Consider the following 25615-nt stretch of genomic DNA (forward strand, 5'->3'; position numbering starts at 1 on the left):
TATACAAACAGGTCTCTTCGTCCTAGACAGTCTTAACAACTTTTTATCGACTGTGAAAGCTCTTAGGATAGAACATTTTCTTTTTAACTTTATTTCGAAGCTCTAGTCTTGTAAGTGGATTTTTAGAGGTAACTGAAGAAATAGAGCGATTGCAGTTCACCGAGTCTGATTGAGTGTGTGTGTTTATTATGAATAGAAAAACAAACAGTTTCGCTGAAAAGCATTTTAGCGTTACCAATTTCTGATGTTCATTGCTGAAAATTTCAATCAGTCTTTAGAAACTGATGTTATGTCAGCCATTTTTTATTTCTCGGTATGCTAGAAGTGCCCTCAGTATATAGATATTTCAACAACTAGTAAGTCCAATTGATTTGAAAAGTTGGAATTATCATGGAAACGTATTACACACAAGAGCGACCAACAGCATAATCCTACGTAAACCGAAAGTGCAGCATAACAAAGTAAAACTACACAGTTGAGTTTACCTCATTGCAGGATTGGGTGGGAAAACAACTCCCCGAGTTTTCTCAGGCCCAGGTATTAAAATCTTAAAGGTTGACTTGCAACAAAATTCACATTACAGTTATTTGATAGCAAAAGATTCGCCATGTCTTACTCTGTTGTGTAGTAGGTGCCAAATATGTGGGAATGTGATTAAAAGCTCTTAAAAGCTCAGAAACGAACAGAAAATCGCAGCGACACGAGACTGCCCTATTTTGGATTCGTTTTCCAAAACGGCTAAAATGAGACGTATGTGTGGGAGATGGTTTACGTTTACACTTTCATGCATCCTTATTCGTCGAACTATTTTCACAAATATACTTCACTCTTGCGATAAAAACCATGTCTATTGTTCTTACGTGTCTATTTATCGGCATCGTAATGCTGCAACTTTGAGCACTGATATCTCAAAACATAGCATAAAAATATGTTTAATTTTTTAAACTTAGCTTGAACGACTGCATATCATCCTCTGATGAAAATGATGAGCCTTTTGGTCCGCTATGATGGTTGAAAAATGCTGTGGAAGTTGTTCGCGCCATATGGCGGGAATTGTAAGTCACATGATCAGATAATGTTAGTTTCAGTTCAAGTTTGATCTATCGCAAATAACAGATACGCTTTCTCGTATTAAACTTGTTAATTTCAATTCGTCATAATCTCTAACTCGCCATATCGTGTTTGTGCAGCTGGCAAGCTGAGAAGCACCTTTTTCTTAGCCAAGAGCAGAGAAAAGACCAGACCTTCACTGGGCGTGGAGCAACTGGGTGAAGCTGGATGTGACAAACTTTATTTATTCGCCTGCTTACTCCTACCTTTGTTTTCGCCATTTCAAAGACGACATGTTTTCTAACCTGTTTGCATACTCCACATGCCACCAAAGCACGTGAGTATTTTATTTTATGAACCACTTGTATTAGTAGTAGTAACTCGGGTTATTTTCTAGTATTCTCCTAATACTACTGTATTAATCTATATTTAATATTACAATATTAATGTCATTTCATTGTAATATGATATTATTAGTATTTTATCTTTTCAATTACGTGCATTATTCTTATTATAATAACAAAACTAATTCATACTGCATATCTATAAAATGTAATATATTAATCTATAATTGATAAAATAATGTTATAAGTTTCACGATCAATCTCGCCAAATTTCTTAACCCCACTCACTTATAGATATGTTATATAAAATAGTTATTGTCATTTTCTGGTATCATCGTTAATAGCATATTAGTATTATTAGAAGATTATTATTAGTATTAGATGATGAAGAGTTTGTGCCAACCACTGAAGACTGGGAAGAGTTTGAGCGCTATGTTGGCCAGCGTCAAACACTCTCCAATTACATGTAAGATAGAGCTGAACTTAACCAAACTTGACAAAATATAAAGCATATCCATAGAGTTATTACTCACATTTTTATGTTTACAATATCATGGATTCTGATAAGGTTTTGTAATATCTGTGTCATGATTGCATGGCTATATATTTATTCTTTTTCTGATCAATCAAATATGATATAATAACAGGAAATGATGTTGTACAAATCTTATTGCCAGTGAACTATTGTGTTGTGATTTCAGACCCGAATTCTCCTTCAAAGAGGAGAAAATAATAGTAAGTGTGACAGCACTCCAGCGACTATTTCACTGTCACGCCTGCGCCCTCCCCTGCTCATTCACGATGGTGTGAGAAGGCGGATGGGTAGAGTTCAAGGTTACATGTGCCTCCTGTCACCAATCGTACACTTGGGAAACAACTGCCAGGGTAAACAGAGCTCACATCATCAACCCCCTGCTGGCAGCTGCATCACTCTTTTCTGGCGGATGCCTTACGCAGAACCTTCGTTTTCTGTCGCTCCTGAACATCGCGATACCAAGCCACAGCGTTTGCCTCTACCAACAAAGAGAATACTTACATGGTGTGAGTGTTTATATTTACCCATAAACTTGGAAAATGTGAGTAAAAGCTAGGCACACTAATTGAATAACGACATTTAGAAACAATTTTTTCTTGAAATGAAAATATGTCATCCTTCAAGCGAAATATATTATAATTTGAAATTCTGATTCTTCATCATAATATAACACAAAAAAGGGGAAGAGGATTCTACATTCTTAGACAAATTAATCTTGTATAATGAAGTTTTACAATATTTTACAGTGTATTGCTGAGCAGTACACCCTGCATAACGAGGGATTGATGGCAGCAATCGATTGGGAGCTTGATTTGGCAGGTGACGGTAGATGTGATAGTCATGGGCATTGCGCACTATACGGGGCCTACACTATGATGGATCAGAGCTGCGGTTTAATAGTCAGCAGCCATCTTGTCAAGGTAAAACTTTGACAGTTTTTACTTCACAGTCTGACAAAAACTGAAAATTTTTTAGTAGTTATCAATACATAAACATGAAGTTGCTGATCTAGCTAAATAATTCATTCAAATAATGTGAAAGTGATTGTTGGTCGTAACTTTTTTACTTTGCAGTCAACGGAGACCACCAGCTCTAACGCCATGGAGCTGGAAGGCTTCAAACGATGCCAGTCCGATCTAATTTCCCACAGCCTGAGAGTGAGGTCCATTACAATGGATGTTGTTACAAAGGTTGTGTGCATACCGCAAGCTTGTGTTTTGGCTTATGCTGCAAATTCGTCGCGGTGAGCGACGGCCTCTACTTGCCTGTTTGGTGTCTAAGATTCGGGCTCTTTTCCCACCAACGGATGATGAAGAAGAGTTTGCAGACTTGCAAACAAGATTTGTGGCATAAACCAAAACACAAGATTGCGGTATGCACACAACCTTTTCCGGGCATTTGGCGATGGCTCTCCAAATGGGAATAGATTATCTACCAAAACAATGATTGAAAAACAATAATTGCTGATCATCAAAATAATCTCGATCTTTATATAATAAAATCATAAAACTAATACACTCTATACTGTAGTAAGTGTACAAGCCAAATATAACAGTTCTCCTTATGTTCCACGAGTTCAGAATATGTGTGTTCAACCGATGCATTAAATGTGTAACACAAGAATTGTAAATAATGCATCACACATTAGCATAGCTTTGGTGTTATTGGCATTAAATGAAAATCCAACTTACTATGATATCGCAGGTAATTATTCCACCCCAACTCAAGGGGTGCAGGCGTCACAAGTTCGTCCACACCAGGATGCATACACAGGCATTCATGCTCCCCGCGGTCATAGAGACGATGTGCAAACTCAGCATCATGGCAGCACAAACATTCAGGAAGAGATGGCATGTTTTGACAGCGCTTGCAGACACACCACTCTGTAGCCGGTGGTATTAGCTCCTAAAGAAATGAACAGATATGTCTATGCAACCATAGCTAATACATCAGGTCGATGTTATCCAACAGTATATCAGTGCAGCACTAGATTTAAATATTAAAATTGTTAATGTTGTCATTCGAGAAAAATCTGTAAATATATTTTCGCAATATGAAGCCATAATTATCATCATTAAAATCATTTACATGTACATGTATATAATAATAATATTCGTTCGATCACTCTCAAGCTAAAACTATTACTACTAGCTAGCTTGGCACATAAGAGCTGGCTAGTGGCGGTGTTTACTTGCTGGGAGGTTTGATTCTGTTGAGGATCTTCTTCAGGTAGAGCGTCAGGCTCGAAGCACCAGGGTCTTAACTCTTCAGAATTTAACATTTTTTATGATCGCAACTCGGACATGTACACGTATATTGAATAGTCGAACGGAATGGCCAAGCTGAAACTGTAAAGTAGCGAGCATCTATATTTGATACAGGGTCTTAGGTAAAACCCGAAGTGTTTGTCATAAACTATTGCTACGATAAATTTGATATTGAGCTTTGTATTGGCCTTTCAATTCACGCGAGAACATCACATCACAAGACAATAACCAAAATCCACGGATATGTCATCGAAATCAAGAGATTCCAATCTACAGCGGCTTTTTGTTTTTGAGCTTTTAAGAGCTTTTAATGACGTTTCCACATATTTGGCACCTACCACACAACAGAGTAAGACATGGCGAATCTTTTGATACCAAATAACTGTAATGTGAATTTTGTTGGAAGTCAACCTCTAAGCAATTAATTTGATTTCTTCATAACTTTTACTACTTTGTAAAGGACAAGATAAAACTATTGTAAATCATCATTCCCTTTTTAGTGCAAGAACTGTAGCTTAGCCTTGAATCTTTTAGGACTCCTGTCGGGCAGTATCCCAAGAAACCAACGGCGACCCGCAGTACTGGGGTCTTTCTCATGGCTAGTACTGATGATGGAGCATCTTCTCTCGATGCTATTAAAGGTTGTGGATTTAACAGCACCGATACTTTACCTCCAGGAGTAAAGAGTCAGGGGTAAGTTTGACATCTACTAATAAACATCCGCGAGCCAAAGCAACGATAGTCCATTTTTGTCTTGCCTCATCAAGTCAGCAAGAAGTCAACATACGGCTCAGAAGTGCTCAGCAAAATAATTAATGGTTTGCTTTTGTCTCATTGGTCATGATATGGGGGATATCCGGGCTCAAGATTAAACTATTAGTGTTGTGTGTAGCCAACCAGTCAACAGGCGTTAAAAAAAGAGGACTAGCATGGAGAAGAGGCGCTATTAGGAGTTGCAATGAAAAAGCAACTCATTTGTTTCCTATTCATAGTGTCAAATGAGCAGCGAAGGAACTGGAGTACACAGTTCGACAGGTAGTGGCTGAGACTGAACTGTAATTCACAGAAATATAAAGTTCTTTTAATTAGCTGTTTTAGTTTATATATAATAAATGCCTTTGTTTGATGTTATTCTAAAATTTGTGGCTTTTCATAGTTTGATGGTAGTTTTAGCCCTTTTGCTGAAGGAACGGTTACTCATACCTCATTGGAGTTGTATCATCTCTGAAAACATAATTTTACCTCCAAGGCTTTTCAGTAGTTCCTTGTTTTTGTCAAATATGGCAAAACTTCTGCTTACAAGATCAATTAATTCTGGAACCCTTTTCGTCAGTAAAAAATTTCATAAGTAGTAATTCGTGTTACTATATAAATGCCCTAATCTATTCCACGCACTCACAAAACTTGGAGATTATAATTGTAGCATTTATAAACATTTAATGGTTGAAATCTGTAACAAATGCATGATAGAATTATATTACTACATAATAAATAGAAAAAGTACACATGGAAAGAAGAAATAATAGAGAAATAACGAATAAAAACTGCAAACTGTTTGTTCGCTTACCTTTGGGGTTGGCCCTTTAGTTGAATCTGAATGTGGGAGGAGGTGGGTCTCGGGAGTGTGGGAGGACAGTGGTTAAAGGTTGCACTGTTGTTTCGGTTATGGAAGTGGGTATTGCACTGTTGCCATGGTTATGTAGGTGGGTTTTGTACTGTTGTCTTGGTTATGGAGGTGGGTGTTGTACTATTGTCTTGGTTATGGAGGTGGGTGTTGTACTGTTGTTTTGGTTATGGAGGTGGGTATTGCACTGTTGCCATGGTTATGTAGGTGGGTTTTGTACTGTTGTCTTGGTTATGGAGGTGGGTGTTGTACTGTTGTCTTGGTTATGTAGGTGGGTGTTGTACTGTTGTCAAGGTTTTATTTTGCGTAGAATAAATTTTTCAAGGACGCAAGTAGAAAGATTTAGTTGCTTCAGTCTGAACTAGAAAGTTGTATGTCATCAATTAGAAAACACTTGAATGTAAATTACTAGGACCTAAAGTTGTCCTATTCTGTATGTGATATGTGATAACTCCAAATTATACAACACAGGGTAAAGTTGGCCAACAGTTCATAGCTGAGAAGAAATGTGATGTACCAAAATGAACCTACACATAAATCAAAATACCTACAACAAATTCAAAAATAAACACAACAAAATTGAACTTTTTCTCTTTTTATGGAATCATTTTCAGTTTTTTATTTTTGTCTTGTTTTTTAACCTTTTCAGTGACATCCATGTACAAATTTAGCTCTTTAGAAAATTACCGATATTGCTTCATGATATTGATACAATATTATTTCAATTTCAAACTATCTACAACATTTTTTGTAACATATTTATTTTGCCAGCATTTCAACTATTATTGCTATGCGAAAATTCAATGTATCTATACTTTGTGCGATGATAAAGCTATGTGAAGCGATCGCTACGAAGCTAAGACGATCCTCCACAATGTTCCTTACTCTTACAAAACTATCACTTTCACCACCATCAGAGTCACTGCTGCTACTTTAATTATCTGTATAATCACGAAAATCTAAATCTGAATTGGCTGTAACGCCATCAACATAAGTAATTACCTGTTTTCTGACTCGCGCAGTACTTAGCAAAACTTACACAGAAATCGTTCGTTTTTAGGTTAGTAGTTCTCAAACAAAAGTTTAAGATTGCTTCGTTATTTTATAGAGATATCTTCGGACGACGTTGTCAATATCATGAAAGTTCTAAAGACCGTGGGTTATGTTGTCAACGAGTAATACAATGAACTTACTACGCAATTGCTGGGAAAGTCGCAATTATGCATCTACGGCACTCGACCATAGAAAACTCATTTATGCGTCTTCAGCATTGAAAGGGTTAAATAAATGAAACTATCAGGCCAAAATACGAAAAGCCTTTAAGTCTTTCGTATCAACAAACATTTTTCGCAAGACGGAGTAATATTTCTACGAAAAGACAGTTCGTAGCTTGGAAATTTTATAGATAAAGTTTTTTATAAGCAAATGTCCCGCTGTATTGTATTTATAGTTTGTTGGTTTCTATTGATGAAAATTGAACCTCAGAATAAGTGCGACTTTCCAATGAAGATACAATACAGCATGGCAAAACAGGCCAATGCCACTAAAACAAAACAGCATTGATTAATGCTCTACCATGCACAGTTGATACATTCAAATGCTGACACAAGTAAATTGCTGCCTGCAGGAATGTTCAGGCCGCTGTAAAGAATGCTGGAGCAGTAAATGGGTCAACCGGAAGAGCACCCAAATTGGCCGTCAACCGATCGACACGGAGAATGTGAGAGGAGGTATTCCCTTCGAGCCATACACTCCATGCACTCTGACAACAGCTGCCAGGTTCCCATGATCACTCATTCAACCAAAGAAACATGTCAACTCTAGTTAATGCCACCCAGAATATCTCTGTACTTTCTGTAGCCACATGCTTTGTGTTTTAGAATCTGTTCTTCATATTGAAGTAGCTAAAGATGAGATATATATATGATTTGGTGTATGCCTTATTTATGCATGACAATCCTTTAGCTCTATGCACATGCTTTACACAAATATATATTACTATTATATTGTATTATTACTAAAATATATTTGTATGACTGAATAGTTTTGCTAAAAAACAACTGATTTGTGATGCCTGAAAAGCAGCAGCTGTTTGGTTTTTGATTCTTTTGGACACTTCGATGGCTATAATAAAATACCAAAACTAACATTTGGCGGTCATCACATGCACTGCCAAACGAAATAGTTGAGATGCAGTCAGCAATGCAAGGTTTTTCAGCTTTGGACATAAATAACTTCCAAGTTTTAACTGGTAGACCCTCAAAACTATAAATACTAGTGTGCTGGCCGAACCGTAGGCGGCAAGAGATTGTCCTGTGTAATAACTATACGTACAATTATTCTTAGAAGTGGTCAAGTGGAGCACTGGCTGGGTATTCAAATATCTGGGTTTGATTTCAGTGCAATTGTCTGTCCTACCACTTTTAGCATGGCTTCAGTAAAACATCTAGTCTCAACTACATATGAAATGTGTGACACAGTTACCAATCAATAAAATGAAAGCCATATTGTATATTTATTTTCTAAATAGTTAAACCTACTGCAGCATCTTCACCTACTTATACACAACTTTAAAAGGAAAATCAAACCTATCCAGCTATATATATTATATACACTATTATATAACAACATAAATATAACAAAAATGAATGTTTAGTCAATTTAGATAAAAGAGGTATCTACTTCTCCGCTTCCTTCTTCCGACTCAGTTCTAGGTCCAAAGGCTAAGCTTGCAGAAGATTCAAGAGAAGGTGAATCCTCATCATCTTCAAACGATTTGAGAATTTCTGTGGCTCTGTTGTGGAATCCTTGCAAAAGAGATGATTGTGATGTTATGTAAAATCCTTTTTTAAGAATTGTCTTCTCAGACTCAGGTTTTAAAAAACTGAAAGACCTATCCTTACCTTTTACTGTGAATTCTCTTCGCCGAGTTCCCATGTCATTGCTTGCTTGGCAGTGATAACGACCCTCATCCTCAGGTGAGAAGTTGACAATTGTGAGGCTACCAGTTATGGCATTCTGTGTGTATGTTGGCTCATGAGACTAAAACAAACTGGATATTATAGGCTCGGGATATGAACTTCAAACATTGGGACTGGATCATGAAGGAAAAACCTGTGTCTGCAAGTATACAAATGTACAAATGAGGCGATTGTAAGACTCCTACAGGTGCGAGCGTAGCATTAATAATATACTAATTTATTAGAGTATATCTAATCTATTAGCAATCTATTTCATTCCCATTGCTTGCCTTTTCTCACAACAAAAGACTAAAGTTTTATGCATATTAACAAATTTTACAAAAGCATCACTGTATATAACATATATGTATATAACACGAATAAATAGTTTGTTTACAAACTTTTTGTGCCATAATGAGAACCGAGTCGGTCTGTTTGAAGCCACCCTTAAACGTTGTGAAAAAAACCACATCATGCAGGATTTTAACTTACAGCTTGAAGCATAGTAGACCAGCACTCTAACAACCATGCCAATGGACCATTCATTAAACTCTCAAAGTAATTGTTCATACATGTGTATTTATAACACATGATGTTCTCTCATGACACATTAGACTGCCAGGGTACTACTAGGTATACAAAGATAAAACTTAACATTGTTATTAGATGGTTGGGCCAAACAAAGAGAAGGTCTCTTTGCCATGATAGCACTGGTTGATGGGAGTGAGCCTTCGCGTAAATGCAACTTAACAACCAACACCCTCACAGTACAAGTCTGAATTTATTAGCATAGGTGTCAGTGCCTTCTGTACCAGCCAATCAAAAACAACTTTTTGTTGTTCAAACTACCTCCATACTTCTTTCCAACTCTCTATAACATTTTGATTCTTCAGACATTGGTTAGCCAATTTGGCCATTCACCTAGTATACGCAATAATGGGAAGTTAAATACATTTACCTTTATGATGTATTTCGAGCTGGATGCGAGTTCTTGGGAACCAAACATCCAGATTATAGTGGGCGTTGGTATACCACCCGAGTCACATCTCAAGTTGACCTCTTCTCCGTATTCTGGGTCTTTGTTAAATTTACTCAAAAAGGTGTCAATGTTGAATCCTCCGTTAAAAGCAGAGATCGCCCATGGCCTTTCTGCAATGAAATTATCAGTCATTCAGTCATGTCTTTAAGGGAGAACGAACCAATATTATAAAATTGTAATTAAAGAGAAAGTCGATGGACACCCATGGAGATTGAGAAAACTATTCGGAGGAAAGAGCCTTGGTTCTTTACAAGGGCAGATTTTTTTGATTTTTAAATTGACATCTTAGTTACATTTATGTTTGTACATCTGTGTTTCAGGTTGGGCTTCAAAAATACAAGTACAATAAATTTTCTAGCGAATTCTAGTCGCTCCGTGAGTCAATCAGCGAGCCCAATCTATAAAACTCCAATGAGTCAAGTAATAGCTTTGCAGGAATGTTCAAGAAACCAGCGTGTTTAAAACAGTTTTCCAGGCATTCAGAGACTTCAGTTTTGTCTGTTTTGCACTCCCAAATCCTGTAGGTGGTCTTTTTCAAACCATTTCTTTTTTCATCATACTGAGTTAATTAAACAAGAAGCATGCAACCGCTCGACTGTAAACCCAAATGTACATAGGAATTTAGTAATTACTAAAATCAATGTCACCTATTTGATCTCCTTGCGTATCCTTTGCACGTTTATATTTTTTTGGCTATCTCACTTAAATTATGGTTGTGTTCCAACAAAGCAGCAACCATTATTGATTAATGAGTAAAAATTTACTTTTTATGTCACATTATAGCGGTTTGTGTCCTCGTATTCTAGGTGATACAAACAAAATTCACCCAACCTCTTACAATTGGTTTGAAAATATTATCACCAGCTTCTTTAACAATGTTCCACCTAATATCCATCTTTTTAGCAGAGACCGATCTTTTAAGCTCCGTTTGTGATTTATTTAATTAGATTAAATAGCTGTTGCCCTTTTCATGATTTTGAAATGGTATAATTTGGAAAATATTTCTGTTTGAAATGAAATTATTGCCAATAAAGGATTAAAAAAAAACTCTTAGCACTCCGATAATTTGCTCATTGAAGTTGTCTTCTAATCAGAGACGACAACTCCTACTTTATGTACCTATGACCGCGTTCTTCAAATTCTCAGCACGATGCCCCAACTTAGATCTTTTCTCAACAAAAAGTTTCCAGTATGGAAGCTCTAAGCACTATATTTTAGCTAATGACTATCATGTTATACAGCAGCTTGTTAGCGGGCAAATGGTTGACAATTTTAAGTTGATTTTTGGTTCATTACCTAGTAAAACTTAGCAAATACTAGTGATTACTAACCTTTAACCTTGAGGGTAAACTCTTTTTGGATTGGAGAACCTACAGTCACTTGAACATGGCATGTGTAAACACCTGTATCATGCTGACGCAGGTTCGTGAGGTGAAGTTCTTCACCCTACAAATCATTGTTGCTTTTTAAAACACCTCATAAGAATAAAGTTGACATAATTTATTCATGAATCGAAAATGTTGAGACTTTGTGAAAGTCGTTGCACTTCAGAGGAAAGATCTTTCCAAGTTTGTCGTCGGCTGATTAAAAGAATGAACTATGAGCTGTGAGGTCACAGCGAGGTCATAGTGAGGTCACAGCAAGCATCTTCAGTATTAGTGAGTCAGTTTTTGAAATTTAATAAAACTGAAAAACCTACGGTGTCCTATTAAGGTCACACAAATTAAACTGAACTAGCACCTACAACCGATCAGTAATTTTGGCAGCTGTTTACGATGATGCTGACACTTGGGAAAAATTGTAACCAGATTCTGGCAAAAGGTTTTATTAAGTAGACATTTAACTTTTTAACAAACGAATACATTTCATTGATATTTAAATTTTTGCCCTAGTGAACTCAGGACTTCTCAATTGAAATTACCTATAGATAAGCTGTTGTTGCAGCAGATGTTAAACAATATGATTAATGTTAGCTTTGGGAATATTTCCATCAAGAGATGGAAGGTTCCTACTTGGTAAATACTATTTTATTACAGTAGACCTGTGCGCATGATTTGAGATGCAGGTAAAATATATTATGTGTGACAGGTGAGCAGGTGAAGTATTTTTTGTATGACAGACGGAGCAAGTGAAGTTTATTGTGCATGACAGTCATAAGAGGTAAAGTAGTTTGTGTATGACAATCAGAGCAGGTAAGTAGATATAGTGTGCAACACTTGCTCAGAGAGTCAAATATATATTCCATCATTACTTACAACAACTTTTCTTTTTCCTACTTCAATCTCAATCATCTCCCCTGTCAGTCTTTCCGCTGTCCACCATACATTGAGACCAGGCTTCTCAGGCCGACAGTACAGATCTACAGTCCCTCCTATTTCTCCTATGTTCTCTTCTGATGAGGTCTCAATGTTCTCTGCATCAGGGTCTATCAAAATATTCAATGATTGAAAAAGCAATAATACAGTGGAATACAATCTCTTAAGGTTGCAGCTGGAACAAATTTATATTTACTGTCTTACAAGGCCTCTTTGGCTAACTTTAACTAGACATTTTTCAATAATTATGAAGCTATATATTTAGTAGGCCAGTTTTATATATAGTACTTTATTGGCAATAATTTCATTTCACAAATAGAAATGTTTTTCAAATTAGGCCATACAACAATAGTAAAACAAAAAAAGGGGAAAAAAGCAACAGTTAGCCATTAAAATTGAATAAATAGTCTGACAAATAGTGTTTAAAATGCCTTTCTCTGCTAAGAGAACAGATATTTGGTGGAAGATTGTTAAAGCAGCTGGCAATGACATTTTCAAAATGATTGTTAGTGATTGTATGCAATTTGTTCATATCACGTAAGTTGAAATGAGTTAAGAACCTGTAATTGTCATGTAAAAAACGAGAACACAAACCATGAAAAATCTTGAAACATTGAATTGAAGTAACATAAATATTTAGCATAGGCAGAGTAAGAAGACGCAGAGATTTGGAAAGATCATTTGTTGGAATAATATATGCAGGCATATGATGTAAATTTGCAATGAGTCGAAATGCTCTTTTTTGCAACAAAAATAAATCCTTAGTGACATACTTGGAGCTAGATTATAATAAATGTGGATACCATATGGCAGCAAGTTGCGGCTCTGCTGCTTAAACTTACTGGCGCAATGTGTAAGAATAAGTCAAGTCATTAAGTCATTACCAAAATCAAATGATTAAAGGTAACTGAAAGTTTTGTCACTAAATTTACACACAATGGAAAATAATTTTTATTTTGATTAAAGTTGTTGAACACAAGGAAGAGCAACTCCCAAAATTTCTACTAGGTTTGGTGGCTACAATCTGCTGATATGCCTCATGTGATCAATGGAGTATTTAGACCAGTAATAAAATGTATGAACAAAATATAAAAGGTTGCAGCCACTTAAAAAGGTAATAAAGATGACTCACCATAAACGGTAAGAGATGCAAACTCAGTCTGGGTTCCAGTGACGGTAGGGAGGCTACACTTGTACTCCCCCGCGTCTGTCATGAGCACATCTCTAATAATTAGTATAGAGTAGAAATCTTCAGCGAAGTGAATCAGCTTGAGGCGGTCATCGGGAAGACGAATCTGCGTTCCTGCGCCAAGTATTATGGGTCGGTCAGTCGATCTCTGTGGCTGCTTGGTCCACCAAATCTGCAAGCAGCGTTATTGATTTGTAGTTCATTGTCTGCATCAAATCGCAAAATGCTCATTTGGTGGCATGAAAAAAGTGAGTTCAAGCTAATAGCCACTTTCGCTAAAGTCTGTTTGTTAGAAAACTACAAAAAAGTAGGCCATAATGTACTTTTATTCGAATTGATTTTGGTTTTAAATTGGCGTTAAGTAATTGTTACCCAAAATGTAAAAGATTGAATCTTTTTGATTATTTGTATTAAAGTTGTCAAAATGAAACATTTTGTAAATAATTATAAAACAATTTAATCAGCTACTTGAATTAATATATTTTAGCAACATCAAAAAGAAACAATTAGATGTACATTTATTTGTATATTACTGTCTTGTGAATGAGATTTAAAAAGGAGTTGCCTTACACTTCTGGGAATTCTGCACAAAGAAGTTATACGATGCTCAATTATTACCTGCGGGTTCTTATGGATGCCGCTCTGCATATAAGCCTCATCAAAGTAGCAGTGCAGTATGGCTGTGCCTCCCACATTAGCTCTTTCTATCTTAGTCCTGGGCACAGTGACTGCAGGTAGCCTTGATTCTATGTTGATCTTATTTGGATTGGTAGTCGTGCTTGTTGGGGTTTTGGTTGGCTTTACTAAAATGGTTATGTTCAGATTAGAAGACTTAATTGTCCCTTGGATGTTCTTTATAAAATCTCTGAATGAGGGGACAACTCTCACATAACTCATTACCTTGTAATGAAGGTCATACGAGCGCTCACACTGGAGGCTGTGTTGCATTAGGTAATAAATCTATCAATTAACATAGAATATAGCCTGAAACTAAACTTGCATCAGCAATTGTTGTTTTCCATTTGAAGGTTACATTTCAAGAAACCAATGAGAGCATTTGGAAAATGTTCAGTAAGTAAGGAGAAAGGACGAGCTGTTGGAGTCACGCCAACTAGATATAAAATATTCTCAGATTCCAGAACATTCCTAATCAGCATTGATGTTCAAAATCATTTTATGATTATGAGCATCACGCGCTGCCTCCAATCTTTGCTACTAAACATCTCTAGTTTTCCTACAAGGTAATATTAAAAACAAAGTAATTCCTTTTTACATAATATAAATGACAATATCAGTATAATGTTCTTAAAATTCTGACTGCTCAATAAAGTTATATAGAATAAATTAAAGGAACTACTATATTATAGTTATAAATAATAATAAATATAATAAATTAAAGAAAAACATATTATAATATTTGTTTCTAAAAATTGAATTAAAATCTTTTTATTACTATTAGTTTTGTACACCTGGAAGTACACTTATCAGACATACATGACTTTTTAGGTGTAAAAAATGATCTTTACTATAATAGGAGTTGTCGATCTGTGCATTTCTATGAAATCGTAGTTGAACAATGTGAAAAATGATTTCATCGCACTGGATTCGCAGACACAACATTCAGATCCATAGTCTGACATGCTATGATCTGCGCCAACCATGACCACCTGCTACCATCTGCCATTCGCGCCAACCATGTCCACCTGCTACCATCTGCGCCAACCATGACCACCTGTTACCATCTGCCATCTGCCAACCACATCCATAAGCAGTTCAAAATAATTGTACATCAGTTATTCCACTTGACAATCTCTTAATAAAAGGGTTTTCATCTAAGTTCTCATAACACATACTATAAACACGAGTAAACCGATTTTTATTCCAAGATGACTGGTGGTTCAGTTACTCTACTAACGTTTTTACAGTGTTTTTTTATTTTTAGAGTCATTCAGCATAATATTATTCTGTATTTAATTAAACATAATAGATTAGTTTAATATTGTTATAACTACTATATTATTAAATATATTAAACATACAATAATGATATTATAGTATTTGTTGCTTACCAAATCATTCAATGTGATATGTTACTGTAGTATTATTTGGTGTTATCAAATAGTAGGCATATATTTTACTTCATTCTTATTATTTGCTGTGTTATAAAAACAAAATTAATATTTTTTGTCCGTATTATTATTAAGTTAGTAGAACTTATATACATCGTTAGCTATGTTTTTAGCTGAAATTCATTTGTAATTAAGCGCACCAGTGCTGGCATGCATTGACAGGTGCTTGTCCCTAGTCCTTTTAGTTAGCAAGCGATGAGTAATGTTTACCATTGATGTGCAGCCGTATGTAATCCTCACCTCTGACTTTATTTTGCAGAATGGCATTGCTCTCTTCGTTGAAATCATAGCTGCCATCTTGACCTCTTAAGGCATCAGCATCCGGTACACGCGATTTATTGTTGCCTGTAAACCTTCCTCGATAGCGGAGGGAAGACGTTTTAGGTTTGCGGGCCGTTAAAGTAAATGGGTTCTTTCTGTATAAAAACGATGTACTGGGAATACTGTGCAAACGATGTACTGGGAATACTGTGCAAACGATGTACTGGGAATGTGCTTGAATACTGGGCAAACTGCCAAACTGTTTAGGCTGTGAATAAAAAGGGCTTCCTGCACTTGAGTGTAGAGGCCTTTATTTAAGTGCAATATTACAAATTCAGTAAACATTTGGTAATTACCCTATTGTTGTCCATAAAAATAATATTGGCTCCAAAAATCTTCAAAATAATAAATAATCTGACTCGTGTCGTTAAACAAATCATATGAAAGCACATGATTCATCTGATACCTTTGTGCCATGCTGTCAGTGCACTTTCTTACTCTCCAGCATGCTCAAAGAGCATGACTTTTATTCCAGATTCAATAGGCAATATTTACTTGCTTCTAACCATCTCAAATTAAACATTTCATTAGCAATAGAAATCTATCAGGCACTTGAATTCCAGGTCATTTCAGTTTGGATAAGTTAAGCAACTCTTTTGTTACGACTTCTTTTAAAATTAAATTCCGACGTAATCACAAATATTTATATCAATAGATGGTTAGTAGTTTCCTTTCATCTGATAATTGACAGTCAATGACAAGTGCTTTTCTTCTGGTAATTGACTGTCGAGGGCATTGAGCTAGCTTTGTGACATTGTGATAAGAAGTAAGATGACACCTGGCAGACGGAGTTAACAGAGGTGGCACAACTCACAATAAGATTAAATGACTAGCTTTCAGTGCACTGAACTTTTTTGTATTGAGCAAAAGGATTTTAAGACAGATTGGTGCTAAGGGTGGTGGTCTCCATTTTTTTAGAATACAATCTACATTCTCTCCACTCTATGACATGATTAAGAAAGCACACAGATACTGAATAGATTTCCAAAATTGTACCCTTTCTACCAGCATTGAGACATCAATTATTGCGTGATACTCTCTAAATGATCTGGTTTATAAATATGACTACAGGTTGCCAGACACCTTCTCTTACCTGACAGAGGATACGAGTCTCTTTCTGCTGTATATCTGAGAGCTGGATATGTACACCAGTGAAAGCAGAAATAATGCTGTGAAAAGGCCTTGAAACTTCATTTTTTTTCTAAAACGAAAGTTTAAAGCGATTGGTTTTTTTTTAGAATAACATCTGATTAAAAATACTTTGCTGCCATTTTATTTTTCAACAAAATTTTAAATACGACCACCTTTCTTCTTTTTTGCAGTCCAACGTAAAGGTTGCAGTTCATAAGCTTCTTTAGCAAACAATTATTAACTAAAGTTAAAATTTATTCCTATATTTCTTGCACTGGGTTTGCAAAAAATTAAGATATAAGGCAACAAATAATAGATGCGATTGTATTTGTACCTCTTAAGAAGGGGCGAGGGTTCTTAAAGCGCGTCCCGCGAATTTAAATTTTTTAAAAGAGTGAAATTTTTAGCGGTTGACTTCTGAAAGCATTAGTAACCACAAAGTTGAAGGGAGACAAAAATTGTTTGTTTTTACAACCTTCAATTGTTCGGCGTCATTTTGAGTAAGTACTGCTCTGCACCGGTTAGACCTTATCAGAGATGCCCTCGAGTAACCTAATGTTCCACAACGAAGATGAATTGTCTTCGGCAAGAAACATATAGACTGTAAACAGAGTCTTTCGTGATATAAACAATAGCCTCTAGTTGGTCAAGCTAATTGCTTATTGTGAGAGGGTTACTCCGTCGGTTGATAGGCTGATGAGCACTTGTTAAAATTAGAATAACAGAAACGGATTCTGCTAGAGGCATTGTTCTCTCGGTGTGTTCTTTATCAGCATTCAACGATGCTTCGAATATTCGTCGCATTGTATGTGTCATATGGTTTATATAAACACAAATAACCCGATCCCATCTGGCTTGCATATCCTTCGAGAGTGTCTGAGGACCCAGCTCGTAGACGTCACGCATAATGTAACACAAAAGTGCACACAATAGCCTGCACTTTCACTAAGATAAGGAATGAATATTTATCTATATGCTGTTTTCTAGTTACACATTTGTCTTCGTATAACTTCCCTTTAAACAAAAATAATAATTTCTGTTTAAAGTAATGAAATACATAAATTTTTTCAGTAATTCAATAAACTAAAATATCAGTGATATTTAAATTTTCTGCATATTTATTGTATTGTATTAGTACGTTTGCTAGTCCCGAGCGCAGTGAGAGACCGTCATGAGTAATCGGTATTATGGAAATTATCCCTTGCGTGGTGTAGTGGTAGTGTGCTTGTCTTTCATTCTAAAGGCCTGAGTTTTATTCCCGTGTGAGTCAATATTTTTTCTCTTACGTTGCTTTGGACAGACAGATGGAGAAATACGGCTCTTATTATAGGAAAGATTCTGTTAGCCCAGGAAGCCATGTTTTGTTACGGGTCTATTGGTAACCCCCTCGCTCATCATGCTTTGCATAAATTCTGGGCTCGATAAAACTATCTCTAGAAAGGAGGGAATATTTTTAAAACTACTAATGAATGCGATTTTCTGCTTGTACTTTTCTTGCGTTGTGCTGATAACTCTTCTCTAGATAAATAATGAATGTCCAATGACAGCTGACCTAACCGCAAATGTAAACAAACAACACATCCGGGAGCAGGAAGTGTGTCTCCAGATGTGAGAGCCGCCTGTGCTGTGGGCAGATCCGTTCTATTTAGGGCAGGACAGAGCATGCTAAATTGGTAGATCCCCAAGGCCCAAGGCACTGCTCAAGGAGGCATATTAAATTATATGAGTTAATTCGGAAAAAGATCTATGATCTCTACGTCACGCGCTGTCTGGATAACCAGTTTTTCAAATTTTCTCTTCAATGATTGGTTGCAGCATCAGACATGCATTCATACAAACACATGCCTGAGAGGTCTGAGATAGCCGTAGGACCTAACAGTTGTTCAATAGCATTGAAACTGTCCAGTTGGCTATAGTACGGTTGAGCATAACCTGAATTTTTTGGGACCCATTAAAAACTGGCCTTACAAGTGCAATCAAAATATTGATATCTGTTTTAGTTGGAATAAAAACACATATAACAATACACCAAAAATCCTTCACAATAACAACAACCTTCATTATGTTAAACTGAATACTGTGAAAGTTGTTTTTTAAAGGTATTTCTGATTATAACATATTTTATGTTTCAGTATCACCATCCCTGTAGCGTCCTGTAATGTATTGAATTCAGATGACAACAAATGTATAGCTGTGTACACTGTAAATATGTATGTATATGCAAGCGTAGGGGAGGGAAGGCCACCACCATAAATTATTTCAAACTGAAGACCACAATTGAATGCACGCGGCATTGAGAGCAGAGAGCATGTACTGTACTATTTAACACCATTTTATGCTTTGTAGAATACTACTACTATTTTAGTAATACAATAGAGTGTTACACTAATTGTAAGGAATATTATTTATAGAGTGTTATTTTGTAATAAAATAGGCCCTTTACACTGTATGTAAGGACAGCTTTCACAGCTGCCATACAAAGTATCAGCGTACAATATCTAGCATATGACATATTACGTACCCCATATGGCATATTACATATGACATTTTTGCATATCACATAGCTCATATTAAGTATTGCATATTGAATATGACATATTACATGTAACATACAACGTACAGCATGTGACATAATACATATCATATATGCAATGTCACATATAATGTATTATATATTAAGTATTATGTATTACATAATATGACATATGTTATATTATAATGTATATCATATTACATAAAACATAGAATAAATGTAATAGAGCACATTTACTAGACGAAGGGAAACTCAATATTTTTAGCTTGTTTATAATATTGCTAGAATCAGTGATTCTCTTAATAGTTGCAATAAAAACTAAAGCTAACTAATCATAGTAGCCTAAGAACCTAAGATCTTTAGAACTGATTAGAGGTGAAATATAGATGTATGGAAAACTATGCTGCTATGGCGTCATATACTCCATAAGCATACTTATTATTTTCATTTGCAACCAACCCAGTACTAAAAAGTTACCAAAGTCAGCAATAAATAGAAAGAGTAGTGTGTTCTAAGGCTAGAGCAGTTGTGCTCTAAGGCTAGAACATTAGAAACTAGGACTATTATAACAAGAACACGAGCATAAAATAAATGGAAGGCAGTCAGTAAACATACATGTAGATATCTGCTCTGGTTCATCCACTAAAATCAATTGAGAACTGAATATCTATGCTATTATATCTACCGTTTAATTGGTTTGTCATTTAATTCTGTTGATATCTGTTTATAATCGGTATAAAGGTATTGTCATGTGATGTCATAAACGCAAATACAGAGATGAATACAAAGATTACTTGAAACTATTAAGCTTATGTATAGATCTTATCTCTTTTGACAAAATATTAAAAGAATTAGTAATACAATTGTTGGATGTATCTTTTGATCAATACAAAATAAAATCATCACGTTGTGGATATCTTGTACATGTACGTGAGAATTAAAATATATCAGGGATATATGAAGGATAACTTGGATTGAAAAACTATTCAGCATTTTGAATCCAGCAATGTTATTAAAATAAGTTACAAAGCTACTGCCACTTTGGTTTAAAATAGCAAACTGCAAAACAGCACTGTAAAACAGACTGCAAAGCACCGAAGAGTTTAAGTCAATATCTGGACAAGATAGCATGGGTAGTCATTGTCAACTATTGCTATAAATGCTTTATTTCAGGTTTTGAATTATGTATATCAGAATAGCAGAGCACCTGTAGCCTGGTGGTCTATGACCCCTGACCCTTGACCTGCAAACAACAGTTTGGTGTTCAATTCCTAAGAAGGTCACTGTTGGTGACAGGAATAACATGCAAGCTTAAATTTCTCTATGCAGCTGGACATGTCTCCAGAAGCTCAGACATGTTCAGCAGTGATCACAAAACCATTGTTAATGTAAAGCTATTTTAATAACACTCATATTTGACATTGTATCAGACTTAATACAGACATAATGTTACAGACAGCTATGATATCATAGTCATAGCTGTCTATGATATCTGCTTGCAAGCAATATCCTATTTGATCTGTAGGACATTGTATCCAGTGTGATGTCTTAATAAACGTAGAAAAAGTTGTATGTAAAAATTTATAGATCATAAGATTTCAGAAGCTTCCAGAAGACGAGTTAGTAATCTAACCTGTAGATAGTTGTAGGTTATCCACGAGAGAGAGAATGTCAGCAAACAACCTCTAGCCAAGTCAGAAGGCGGAAGAAAGCGAAAGAAGGAAGAGTGTGCCAAGCCTGCAGGATGGTCTTACGTACACTAAACCAATCCATTCTTTCCCAGGGTGTTATAATGAAGATGTAGCTCACAGACCTGCCAATCGACTGTCATGCAGACCTACCATATAATTGCTCCTTTCACGCATGACTGCAGTAACCGCCTTCTGCCTATTATGACTCCCTGAGTTGACTTCAGAGTATAAACCCTGAGTTGAAAGCCCAGGGTTTATACTCTGAAAGAAATATCTACTTGGCTAGGCCCAGACTTGAATATTCTACCCCCATCGCCTGGTTGGTCAATTTGAAACACACCCCCTATACACTGGGAGTTCCAAAACCTAAGGGGCGCACAAGTTCCTCGCCCCGCTAAACATCCAATATGATTCCAAAGCTATAAAAATAATTTTCACAGGGCCTATAGCATATGTATCCCCTATGTATCTAGTGGAACACCTAATCAGGCCAATCAATGAAAGAAATTGTTCAGCAAAACTTAGTAATTTAGCTTGTTTTTGACCTCAAAATCACATTGAACATTGTGAAGAAAGCTATGAGAAACATGGGCCCTTTCACTGGCTTGGCTGTGGAAACCCCCGTAAAATAGCAAATTCACTGACAATGCCCCATAGTCTGAAAACCCCCCCTTAAGCTGAGCCTAATGGGCCTTTGGGGGGGTATCAACCCTGGGGTTAAAAATATTTTGGGTTATGATCAACAGCGCTATGGCTTGTGTTGTAGCTCTTCTCCAAAAAAAGTTTGTAGTTTTGTCTGTGGCTCAAGCCTAGGAGTTGTTGCAGAGCAAAATGCATGATTAGCAGGATCTAAGGCTATATTGAATAGGGCATGTTTCACTCCTTATTATTAAACACAGAGAGTTTGAGCTGCAAACTTTATACGCTGTTTAATATCGGCTGAAATGCTTGACAGAGTAACACAGAAATACCGGTGTATAGTAGGGCTCTAAAAATGAACAAAATACTTGAAATAACATTTATTTCATTCTCAGCTCAAAGTTTTACACAGTTACGACCGTTCTTCAGGCTAAACTCAAATGAATGCAATTGAAGCTTGAAGTAAATAAAATCGCAAAAATATAAGTTTAAAAAAAGTTACATTTTTGTTTATTTACTCTTATTATATTTTAATATATATTATAATTTTACAACAAATTTTTTTCGTTATTTTATTGTTTATTTTATTTTCCAGTTGCTTATGATCTTGTCTGACATCCTCTGATTCAAACATTTTTAATTTTATTTGAGACAGAGTTGCTGTAAAACCAGAGACGAGCTCAAAATCAACAACCAAGCAAGATGCTGGAAAGTAGCCACAACTAAGCTAATGTAAATACGAGTTGTCATGCTTTTAAGGCAAGGAGAAAAGTTTCCTGGTGAACATGCAGGATCCCTTACAACTCTGATTAATATAAATAACTTTTATTAAAATTCCTACATCAGCAACTGATTGCTGTTACTTACCATCGCAAGTGGTACAGTGCGTCATACCATTTTTTTCAGTTCACAGGCTATGGGCCGAGTGGATAAGCGAGATCTAAAAATAAAGTTCTGTTGACACCCTCCTCAGTGGCAATTTCTGGTGTAATTCAGACTAATTTAGATGTGGGAAATTCAAAACTAAAGAGTTGCCACAGCTGCCATTCCCATCTCTATGAGGAATTTGACAAAATTTGTCAAATTTCCCATAAAATACAATTTAATTGTATTTTAGGATTTATGTCCCATGAATGTTATATGTATAACATATATAGATATATATATGTAAGTCGACATCATTTATTTCACAAATGACCACCGCAAACAATGTTTTGCGCAATGTTTGTGAATCGTTCATAATTTAATATTACAATTTAATGATAATATAATATTTAAATTGGAAGGTCGAAACTAAAGAGTCAGCTTTTCTATATAGCAGCGCCTACTACCAACTAGCTAGAAGTGAGTTTATAGCAAGCAGACCACTCTTTTAGCAAGGCAAGATTAAAAACAATAGGGATATTAAATTCAGATATTATTCCATCAACTCGGAAAGCTTTTCACTTTTTCAGGATTCTGCGAAATTGTAAGATTACACGGGCTTCATTTTGCCTTAAAACTCTCCACTGTGCAAAGAACAATAATTTAGTTTGTTAACTTATATTCCAGATAACAACTAATACGTTACAAATAAAAACTATTATAATATCATATATATTTCACTGCAAGATTTTTCCAAATGGAAATACCAGAGACCCACACGAATCTTCCTGCTTGGCACAGAAGATGGCGAGCATTGTAGGTCTAATCGTAGATGGCTATCTGGCTCTCTGCAACTATCTGGCTCTCTGCAACTATCTGGCTCTCTGTGTGAAGCTCTCAAGTTAGTGAGAACTTTGGAATAAATGTCTCTTGTATCCAATGCAACTCTATTTTAGAATAGAAGAGAGCTAACAACAAACAAACAGGTACATCTGTGATGTACAGTTCATGACCTTTTCTTAGGTATTTCTTTCATAATGTTTCAGCATTCTTGGCAGCGTATGGCCTAGCCGCAGGGCCTGTTACGCAAACATTAATCCCTAGTGACCTTTCATTGTATTAGGGAGCAATTTCCTCAAATTTGTTGAATCATCACAAGTAATTCTGTTCAGGAACTTCTTGCTATTCCTTGACCTCAAGAGTCCCTTTCCACAATGGTTTGAATGAATCCGCGTGCGTACATCAATGACTGGAGCAAACACTGTTACGCAACGCTGTTTAATTTGATTGCTGGTAATGAGTCGTTATACAAGAGTTGTTAGTTGTGACATTAGCGATAATTGCTTGACCAGACACCTGCGCTCGTTGCCAGCTTCTACAACTCTGGCCCGGCACACGTGGTGACATCATAAGAGGCTCTCATGACGATAAAAAACTTACAAAGCATTCAATAAGTTGTAACCACTGTTCACATTTTAGGATGGTGTTTCAACTCATAATTTGATTGGCTCTCAAGGAAGAAATACAGCAGATCCACGTGTATACAAGTGCTTGTCAGTTTTTAGCAGCTAGAGGTTTTTGCGTAAAAAGAAAACTGTCATACTCTACATTTGACGGTAATCAATTTTTATAATTTGCCATTGAAAGCAACAATTTGCTCTCTATATCCAAATGCTGGAGGAAATTCATTTAAAAACAAACTGGTACATAATTTTGCTTAATAAGTTTCAGAGCCTGAAAACAATAAATACATTAAATTAGCATTACAAATTAGCATTGAAATGCTTTGTATGAAGAAAGGGGAAATATAAATGTAAAAAGCAAAATTTGAAAAGCTATAAATAGTAAAGAGGTTGTATAGTTCACTTCAGAAATATGTGCACGTAGCGTAGACACTGCAGTATGTAGATAGGGGTGGAGGGTATCAGTATGTAGATACAGTGGTGGAGGGTATGATAGAAATACTCTACACAATTTACACAAACCTGAACTAAATATATTTTGAACTAGTATTCATATTTTCGGTAATTTTTAAATTAAAGTTTTATTTTTTACCTGAGTTGTTTTGCAAAATTATCAAGTTTTCTGTGTTGAATGTTGAACATTACTTCGAATAACTGCATAAATATTTGGTTACAGTTTCGGTTATATGCCATAACATTTTTTCTTGGTGGTGGTATAGTGAGTCGCAATTTGACAGTAGACAATTTTGAAGTTTGCAGTTTTTCTCAAAAGTATAAAACACCCAATCCATAGCGAATAAATTAAAAACTATTGTATTCCTAACAAAGTCATTGTATATCTGAAAAAATTGTCCCAATAATGAAGTGAAATTCACTGACAAAAATGCATTTTATCGCAAGCGTTTGAGTCCCGAATGTAACTCAACATACAATGCTGTGAAATGACAGGAGTGATAAGGGATGAGACTACTTTCTGATGAAGTTTTATTTAAATAATTGTAGTTGAGATCAATACTGAATAAATTAGAATAAATACAATAAATATTACCACAGACATCATAACCATAATGTCTTACTATTTCCCATGTTTGTTGCCAGGTCTATGGCGAGAATTCTATGACTCGTAATAGAATGATGACAAATATATAAAAAGAATAAATAGTATCGACAAGGTGTATTCTCTCCCTCACTGCCTTTGAACAATATCAATGGATCCAAAGCTAAAGAAACAAGATTGGGCATCCATAGAGGTGACTGTTCCTAAGAGAATTAACCAACCGTGAGCAGTGCTGAAGTTCACTTCTACAATGTGATAAAACAGCAATGTTACCATAGTAACACAACCAGGGTATTATGGATAGGAGGGGTGAAGCCCTCTTGTTGAAGGAAACAAAATGGGCAGAAAGCCAAGTTTAGTCTTGCCTTCAATCTCTCAGAGCGTCACAAATAAAATATAAAGATGGTATTATATGCCCTACTAATATGAAGACAGCCACGAGCGCCGTGAGAGATCGTCATGAGT

The 25615-nt window shown here is 35.8% G+C and overlaps 3 protein-coding genes across 6 annotated transcripts in view; 1 reads left to right on the plus strand and 2 right to left on the minus strand.

Moving 5' to 3' along the window:
• The window catches only part of LOC137401526 (uncharacterized), a 52439-nt gene extending 44602 nt beyond the window's left edge, over window positions 1-7837 (plus strand). For all 4 annotated transcript variants that reach the window (XM_068087924.1, XM_068087925.1, XM_068087926.1 and 1 more), the window contains 2 exons: window positions 4731-4889; window positions 7448-7837. In XM_068087924.1, coding sequence (XP_067944025.1) covers window positions 4731-4889; window positions 7448-7544 — 256 coding nt within the window. In that variant the 3' untranslated portion in view covers window positions 7545-7837. The remainder of the gene's footprint in view (window positions 1-4730; window positions 4890-7447) is intronic.
• Window positions 7838-8316: 479 nt separating this feature from the next.
• On the minus strand, window positions 8317-21190 carry LOC137401986 (protein amalgam-like). Its single transcript, XM_068088457.1, has 10 exons — window positions 21070-21190; window positions 16866-16973; window positions 15692-15867; window positions 13942-14126; window positions 13267-13495; window positions 12075-12244; window positions 11151-11265; window positions 9739-9929; window positions 8724-8862; window positions 8317-8627 (listed from the first exon to the last, which is right to left on the minus strand). Exons 2-10 carry the CDS (start codon window positions 16964-16966, stop codon window positions 8482-8484), a joined length of 1452 nt encoding a protein of 483 aa, XP_067944558.1. The 5' UTR covers window positions 16967-16973; window positions 21070-21190; the 3' UTR covers window positions 8317-8481.
• Window positions 21191-25147: 3957 nt separating this feature from the next.
• Window positions 25148-25615, minus strand: part of LOC137401720 (ribonuclease inhibitor-like) — a 38497-nt gene continuing 38029 nt past the window's right edge. Inside the window, exon 11 of the mRNA XM_068088177.1 lies at window positions 25148-25395. Within this exon, the coding sequence (XP_067944278.1) occupies window positions 25390-25395 (6 nt within the window). The 3' untranslated portion in view covers window positions 25148-25389. The remainder of the gene's footprint in view (window positions 25396-25615) is intronic.

Source organism: Watersipora subatra, chromosome 8 (assembly GCF_963576615.1).
Source record: "Watersipora subatra chromosome 8, tzWatSuba1.1, whole genome shotgun sequence".
Classification (NCBI taxonomy): domain Eukaryota; kingdom Metazoa; phylum Bryozoa; class Gymnolaemata; order Cheilostomatida; family Watersiporidae; genus Watersipora; species Watersipora subatra.

Bases quoted from the DNA above. Each gene is read 5' to 3' on its own strand.
- LOC137401986 (XM_068088457.1), bottom strand. From the start codon at position 16,966: ATGAAGTTTCAAGGCCTTTTCACAGCATTATTTCTGCTTTCACTGGTG. The intron at 11,266-12,074 runs GTAAGTAATGAT...AATGATTTGTAG, and splicing joins TAGGAAAAAGAAAAGTTGTT to GGTGAAGAACTTCACCTCAC. The intron at 8,863-9,738 runs GTAAATGTATTT...AGTTTGTTTTAG, and splicing joins GCTCGAAATACATCATAAAG to TCTCATGAGCCAACATACAC.